Source organism: Arachis duranensis, chromosome 1 (assembly GCF_000817695.3).
Source record: "Arachis duranensis cultivar V14167 chromosome 1, aradu.V14167.gnm2.J7QH, whole genome shotgun sequence".
In the NCBI taxonomy this organism is placed as follows: domain Eukaryota; kingdom Viridiplantae; phylum Streptophyta; class Magnoliopsida; order Fabales; family Fabaceae; genus Arachis; species Arachis duranensis.
The window spans coordinates 90,005,608-90,013,543 of NC_029772.3; the positions used below are offsets into that span (position 1 = coordinate 90,005,608).

Here is a 7,936-nt window from a genome sequence, read left to right on the forward strand (position 1 = left end):
ATAATCAATGGGGCCGTTACCTTGGCTCCTTCGAAGGTACATGGTTCCCCTTTCACTTTAATCTCCACTAAACAAAATTTTTTTTTCCCAATTCAAATTGGAAAAAAAAAAATATTTCAAACCTGAACACAATTGAGAGTACTAACTACTAAGTACTAACTTAAGTTGCTTAGATAAGATTTATGTTTGTTGTTCCTTTTATTATCTCCAGTTCTTCACCCTAACTCAAATTTATTTTATTTATTTATGATCACTCGCTCTCTTATTTTCACTCTTAATTTATTATTATCATCTCTTTCAATGTCTGCATTTTCACTTTCAATTGCTCATGTGTTGCACATTTTAGATGCTTCTTTCTTAATTAATTTACTGATAGAGTATAGCTAGGGTTTTTTTTTGGGGGACACAGGGAATTGGAATGCTTGAGGAATCTCAATTACTTGTTTCTCTTCACCAAGTTTCAAACTTTCATTCTCCTTTTCTGACTTCACTATAAAGAAAAGCATCCGAATTACTGTATTCATTTCTCTTTTTGTGTTCATTCATTCATTTTCTGCAGACAGATTCTTCTTTGATTTCCATTTCAATGCAAGCCTGAGAAATATTCATTCATTCATAGGACTAAAAGGGAAACAAAAAAAGAAGCTAGAATAAGAGATGGGATGTTCTCAATCAAGGTTGGATGATCAAGAATCAGTTCAGATTTGCAAAGATAGAAAGAGACTCATCAAACAAGCTGTTGAGCAAAGAGCACAATTTGCTTCTGGCCACATAGCATACATCCAATCCTTGAAAAGAGTCTCGGCTGCGATGCGAAATTACATTCAAGGAGACGAGCCGCACCAGTTCTCATTGGATTCATTCATAACACCTGTGAAGAAGACTAGTCCAGCCTTCATTTCCATATCATCCAAGTCCTTCACTCCAACAACAATTGAGTTCTCATCCAATTCAACTTTGAAGGTCAATTATCTAAGGCCCAGTGGCAACCCGCCAATTTTGGTTGAGGAAAGGCCTCAATCCCCCGAAATGGTTCGAGTTGAAACATATTCTCCAATGGAGCAATATGCCATGGATGATGGTTTCTTTGCCATGCAATCCTCACCTATGAACTCCTCAGCTTTTGCTTATTCTCCCAATAATAGGCCTAGTATCCCTCCCCCTTCTCCTCAAACATCTCAATGGGATTCCTTTTGGAACCCTTTTACTTCGTTAGACTATTACGGATACCCCACCAGAAGTAGCCTTGAAGAGACTATTGCAGATGATGAGGACAGAGGATTGAGGCAGGTTCGAGAAGCAGAAGGAATTCCAGACCTTGAAGAGGTTGAAACTGAAAAAGAAGATTTTGTTGGAAAGAGAAATGTTGTAGAAGAAAGAATCAGAACTGATATAAACTCCACCAAGGAAGAGGTCACGGTTGAAGACGAGGAGGAAGAGGACAGAACAAAAACTGAAATTGCACATGAAGTCAAAGAATCAAAAGGCAGTGGCAGTGAAAGATTTCAAGTATCAAAAGTTCAAACTGCAGGTCAAGTTGAATCTACAAGCCATCAGGAAGTGGCAGTTGGTAATCAAGAAGCTAAGGTAGAAACACCTGGTTTTACAGTTTATGTAAACCGAAGGCCGACAAGCATGGCAGAAGTAATCAGGGATCTTGATGTTCAATTCACAAAAGTTTGTAATGCAGCCAATGAATTTTCAGCGTTGTTAGAGGTCAATAAAGCTCAAAATTCATGGATGTCTAATGAGCTGTCAGGTTTGGTGCAGTTTATAATACATAATTTTAATTTGATGAAATTGTTCTTGCATAGTCCTGCATTTCATAGTCCTCAAAAATGTGAGTTAAGCCTCAAGGTTTCTTGAATATCCATTCTAAAAATTCTTATTTTTGGAGGAGATATGAATGTTTAATGGGTTGATGGAATCTTATATTGGATTTCATGATGCAATCTGAGCTAACTTCTTCTTGTGGAAATTTGTTAATCTTCACGTGTTTATACTGAATACATATAATCTTGAACTAAGTACTCTATGTTTTCTTTTTTACTCATACCTATTCGTACATTTTCAGGAATTTAAACTAAAATTATATTTCTTTTGTAGCATCAAAATTGTTGAATCCTGTATCTCTGTTCCGGTCTTCATCATCAAGATTTTTAAAGAATAATTCTTCAAGCACTGGGGATGATGGCTGCAAGGGCCCTAGTGATCCCGTAGAGGAACAATGTATGTTTTCTGGTAGTCATCAATCAACATTGGACAGGTTATATGCTTGGGAGAAGAAGCTGTACGAGGAAGTTAGGGTATACTACTGAATATACCTATGAACTATAAAGATGATAGCTACATGAAACATTTATATTAGATGAATGGAAATTTGAACAAATAACACTCTTAACCTTTTACATAATATCCAGTAATTTTCCTTTTAGCATCTCATTTCTTTGAATTTTATTAGATTATTATTGTTACAGGTCATCATGCTTATGCTTGCATACATTTTGATAATGGCAAACTTATTGCTATACCTGTTTTCTTCTGCAACAGTCTGGAGAACGTGTTCGAATTGCGTATGAGAAGAAATGTCTGCAACTCAAGAACCATGATGTGAAAGGAGAGGACCCCTCTTATGTAGATAAAACTAGAGCAGCCATTAGAGATCTACATACCCAGATAACAATTTCAATTCACTCAATTGAAGCAATCTCCAAGAGAATTGAAACTCTAAGGGATGAAGAGTTGCATCCCCAACTTCTTGAATTGCTACAAGGGTATGTATAAAAAATCATTATCTCCAATACAAAAGTTGTGTGTGTGACATCTTCAATACTTTCCTGATTTCATCATGAGCAACATGCTATTTGTTCTTAAATATAATAGACTATGATCACCATATCAAATGCAACAGATATATCACACTATTCATAGCATATAATCATGCATATTGCTGATTCTTAAACCATATAAATGCAGGCTGGCAAAGATGTGGAATGTGATGGCAGAATGTCATCAGATGCAGAAGATAACCTTGGATGAAGCTAAGATTCTTCTAACTGGCACTGATGTCAGAAAACAGTCTGGCATGTCAATAACTGATCCACATAGGCTTGCTTGTTCTGCCTCAATTCTTGAAACCGAGTTGAGGAATTGGCGAAGCACCTTCGAGTCATGGATCACTTCTCAAAGATCCTACATTCGTGCACTGGCCGGCTGGCTGCTTCGGTGTATGAGATGTGAGCCTGATGCATCAAAGTTACTATGTTCTCCTCGCAGGTCAAGTAGCACTCACCCATTGTTTGGACTGTGTGTTCAGTGGTCAAGGCGACTGGACGCCATACAAGAATCAGTGGTGCTGGACGGCATAGACTTCTTTGCAGCTGGTATAGGGTCCTTCTATGCACAACAGCTAAAAGAAGATTCTCGACAAAATGTTGGTAGATCAACGGAAACCAATGAGAGCATGGAAATGGTGGAAGCTGGACCGGTAAAAGAGGCAATGAGTACTGAGCAATTGGCTGAAATCGCTATTAGGGTACTTTGTGCTGGAATGTCAGCTGCTATGAGTTCAATGGCAGAGTTTGCTGTTGATTCTGCTGAGGGATACAATGAACTTGTTAAGCAATGGGAGAATGAGAAGTTGCAGCAGCAACAAACTTGTGTGACTGGAACGTGATCTCTTGCATTTTGTGGCTTATTTATTTATTTAATTAGCTAGTGCCAGTGAATGTAATTTACTTAAGGGTAGATTTTGATGGAGAGTGGTGGAATAGGAAGGGGAGGGAAAAAAGTTTTATGTAAAGTCTCTCACCTATGTTTGAGAGTTTTTTGATACTAAGGCCTCAGGGTAGGAAAATGATAAATAATTTTATTTACCATTCTTTTATTGACTTTAAAGCTCCTCCCCCTCCAGTTTACTTCTTTTCCGCTCGCTCTGTTTTACTTTTACATTTATTGATTTGATACAAGTATATATGCTGATACATAAAATTGTTTTGCCATCTTTTTGAGTTGGCAGCCATCAAGATTTCTGTCCATTAAACATCTTCTGAAAAATCAGTTTTGCATTTCTATATAACATTGTGCACCAGATAATAAAAATTCTCAAACCCAATGAAATGGTATGTGGATTATTAGTAGTACTATTCTGATACAAATTAAATAAAAATTACAATTGACAATCTGTTGAAAATCAACACCTGTATACAAAAATGGATCCTTGTTATACTAATTTGGCATGAGTACCAAAATTCTTAATTTGCATTATCAAACAGAGAGCCGATGAAATAAATACGTGGATGATTTTTTTTGTTTTCTATTCATCATAACCATAACTTCCATCAGCATCATCCAAGTCCACTGCAGCATCATCAAATGAAGTCATAATAGTGAGGAAAACAACAACAGCAACCAGCTGTGCTGCCACAAAATATTTGGACCTCCTTTTAAAGGTTTTCTCCTCCTCTGTTTTCTCCCTCTTGGGTTTGCTCTTGGTCTTTGAACCTACAAGTTAAACGACACAGCACGAGTTAGCAAATCAATGCTTCTTCACATAGTTATCAGGCACTAATGGTACAACAAATATGAGTGGGTACAAATGGAGATCAGATCACAATTTTTGTAGTATTCTACCTAAAAACTTGCATAATTTTCCAATAGTTAAATTTCTATATGCTCGTAAGATTATGTTGTCCTGTAATTTAGAGGATTAAGTTTTTCAGACATTTCATGCTCAGGGTGCAATATGACTACCAGCAACTCATTTCTATTAACATGAAGCAAAGAATATGATGGAGAAATCACAAATCTAGGCACCAAAATCATTAATAAAAAATACACGCCAATTTATTGGTTAATTATTCCTAGCACTCAGTCACCAAACACCTTTAAATCTAAGAAAACTATGGTCCATTTAGAAATTTTGTGAAAAAATCCTAGGAATGATTATCTCACCTTTTTAAGGTAATCCCATCAAACAAACCACAAGAAAAGAGTGCATATAGAAAATAATAAGAATATCTTACTTGAGGTTGAACGACTTCTTGAAGTTGATGAAGATCCAGCTGTATGAAATTGCCGGACATAGGTAGGAGTTGGACTAGCATCAATAAGTTCTGTCTTACACTGTTGCACAAATCTAACTAAGTTGGCATGTTCTAAGAGCTTCGATCGCAGCACTGACGATTCCTGATGGCACAAAAGAGTTACGCAAGAAGCAGAGTTACAATTTTCCTTCAGCGCACTTAATATACGGATATGCTCTAAATGGATTCCTTAACATAATCCTTTTTCCGTATGTATCTTTTTTGTCACTTAACTAAAGTAAAAAACAACATTGATTCCTTAATTTGTGAATCTGACTAGGTTCATGATATATCACACACCCATGGTGCCAAATGTAACAAGAGCTATCCAAAATCCAACTTTTTAATTGACTGTAAACCAATCGACCAATACAATACGCCTTACTACCACAAAAGTACCACAATTAACTGATAGTGCAACTTACAGGCAAAGCTTGAAGAGTAACTAATCCATGCGCAAGAAAAATAGCATCTAAGCTTGATGGTCTGCAAACAGAGAAAAGCATATGAATAGAGAAGCACCACGTCGATAAAGTTACCACTTTCACTAAAAGAGAAAAAAGAAGTCCAGCATTGCTTTTATGTTTCAGATGAAATGCACAGACAGAGAAGTCACCTATTCTCAAATAAGTAGCTTTGTTCACCTAACCAAGTTGACAGAGCACCGTATGCAGAGTTTGCTCTCCTATAAATCTGTATCACTAAGACCTCTTCTTTCTTTAACTCAGCATTCTCATTAGTTATCCCATGTTTCTGCTTAATCCAACAAGCTTTCCTCCAAAAGAGGACCTTTCCTAAGGGCCATGGAAGATCAGAATAATAGATGGTATAAGCAGGAGAGGAGGAATAACCTTCAGATCCCACCCAAAGTTCATAGTCAAGTGCATCAGCAAGCCAAGTTGTGAGCATTGCTTTAGTTTGAATCCAATCAGGAAGTGAGGAGATCCCACTGTCCAAATCAACCCCCCCAACATCTCTCTTCAAACACTCAATCAACCCTCCTTTCTCATTGTTATACGCCACATAATCACCAAGCTCAAAATAAGGAATTTGATCTAAACAAACGCAAATTTACATACCCATGAGCTTAAAAAAGATAAAAAGTGAAACTTTAACGAAAACGCACAGGGAAAAACAGTTGGAAAGCCAGAATTATGAGAAATCGAAGTGCGAAAATGAACCTGAATCAGGGTAGTTGAGGTGGAAGTCCAATTGGAAGGAAAATTGAGCGAACTTGAGATAGAGATAAGCGGAGAGGCACTGAGTGCAACCGGTTGGGAGGCCAAAGCAGGGTTTCCTCACCACAAGAGTGTTGATTTCGTTTTCAGCCATTGCAGGATCGCATGAATGAAGAGAACGATGCAAAGGTTTCAGCTTGCTCCTTCTTCCGTACTCTTGCCTCTTGCAGAGGTTTAGGCCTTAGGGTTTATAGATTAATATTCATGGAAGGTATTTAAAAATAAGTTCATAAAAAGAGAAGTCATTTTGTTAAAAGGTTATAATACAAGTTTTTGTGTATGACTTGACATAAAAAAAAATTATACTGAATAGAAATAAATTTTATTGGAAAATATAATAACAACGATATTTACTATTTAGGTGAAATTATATTCTACCTTAAAATGTTGTAATTTAAATAGTGAATATGTTGATTACTGATTAAAGCATTAATATATTATAGTCACCCAAAAAAAAAAGCATTAATATATTATAAGAGTTAATTCTACAAGTTGTTGTAGAATAAAAGATATATAAAATAAAGATGTATAAATAGAAGACTCTATTATTAATATAATTAGCTCAATAATTATTATATATATATAATAATATTATATGTTGTATAGTGTATATATATACAAAGATAAGAAAAAGTATTAAAAATAAAGAGAGAGAATTGCATTTATTTATCGTTACTATCTCAATATAATAAAGATGATTAACATTGCTATTAATATTATATGTAAAGAGTAATAGAAAATAGAATTTAAAATGCTTATAAAATAAAATAAGAGGAAGAATTGTAGTAGAAATATAAGGAGAATAGTATTTGATTGTAGCATAAAGAGGAAATAGATTTCTTATTACTTGCTTCTGTGTAAGAAAGAAAGAGAAAGTATTTTTATATTATTGTTGTGTCTAAAGCCTCGTACCACACTCCCTATTTATACATGCATGGGGTCTTTATTTTCAACACATATTTAATATTCATTCTTTCTTTGAAAATATGAGTCTTGCATGGGAATGGGCATCCACGTTGCTCATTCTTATCACAACACTCCCCTTGGATGTCCATTTAGGATTATTGCCTCATTAAAACCTTACCAAAGGAAAACCCTGTGGGAAAAACCTTAGTGAAGGGAAAAGAGTACAATATCCTTTGTGATGGGGACTGCCTCATTAAAAACCTTGTCAAGAAAAACCCAATGGGAAAAAAAACCTGACCAAGGAAAAAAGAGTACAGTCTCCCCCTCTTGCCGACATCATTTAACGTCTCGAAATCGGCGCATCCCAATCTCATGTACCAATCTTTCAAAGGAGGATTTTGGGAGTGACTTTGTAAATAAATCTGCCAGATTGTCACTTGAACGGATCTGTTGGACATCAATTGTCCCTTGATTTTGAAGGTCATGAGTGAAGAAGAATTTGGGAGAAATATGCTTTGTTCTATCACCTTTGATGTATCCACCCTTAAGTTGAGCAATGCATGCTGTATTATCTTCAAACAGGACAGTTGGAGCTATCTTATGATCAATCAGTCCACATGATAATAGAATACATTGAATTAGGCTCCTCAGCCAAAAACACTCGCGACTAGCTTCATGAATCGCCAGTATTTCAGCATGATTAGAGGA

General features: G+C 35.9%; 2 protein-coding genes across 2 annotated transcripts; one reads left to right on the forward strand and one right to left on the reverse strand.

The window, feature by feature from the left end:
* The first annotated feature begins 267 nt into the window (after nt 1–267).
* Nucleotides 268–3,878, forward strand: LOC107460340 (protein ALTERED PHOSPHATE STARVATION RESPONSE 1-like). Its single transcript, XM_016078701.3, has 4 exons — nt 268–1,759; nt 2,107–2,306; nt 2,551–2,774; nt 2,977–3,878. Exons 1-4 carry the CDS (start codon nt 658–660, stop codon nt 3,674–3,676), a joined length of 2,226 nt encoding a protein of 741 aa, XP_015934187.1. The 5' UTR covers nt 268–657; the 3' UTR covers nt 3,677–3,878.
* Nucleotides 3,879–4,114: 236 nt separating this feature from the next.
* On the reverse strand, nt 4,115–6,521 carry LOC107460330 (mitochondrial outer membrane import complex protein METAXIN). The gene is made up of 5 exons (XM_016078691.3): nt 6,266–6,521; nt 5,701–6,139; nt 5,510–5,570; nt 5,025–5,187; nt 4,115–4,503 (listed from the first exon to the last, which is right to left on the reverse strand). The coding sequence occupies exons 1-5, from the start codon at nt 6,414–6,416 to the stop codon at nt 4,316–4,318; spliced, it is 1,002 nt and encodes a 333-aa protein (XP_015934177.1). The 5' UTR covers nt 6,417–6,521; the 3' UTR covers nt 4,115–4,315.
* Nucleotides 6,522–7,936: the final 1,415 nt, after the last annotated feature.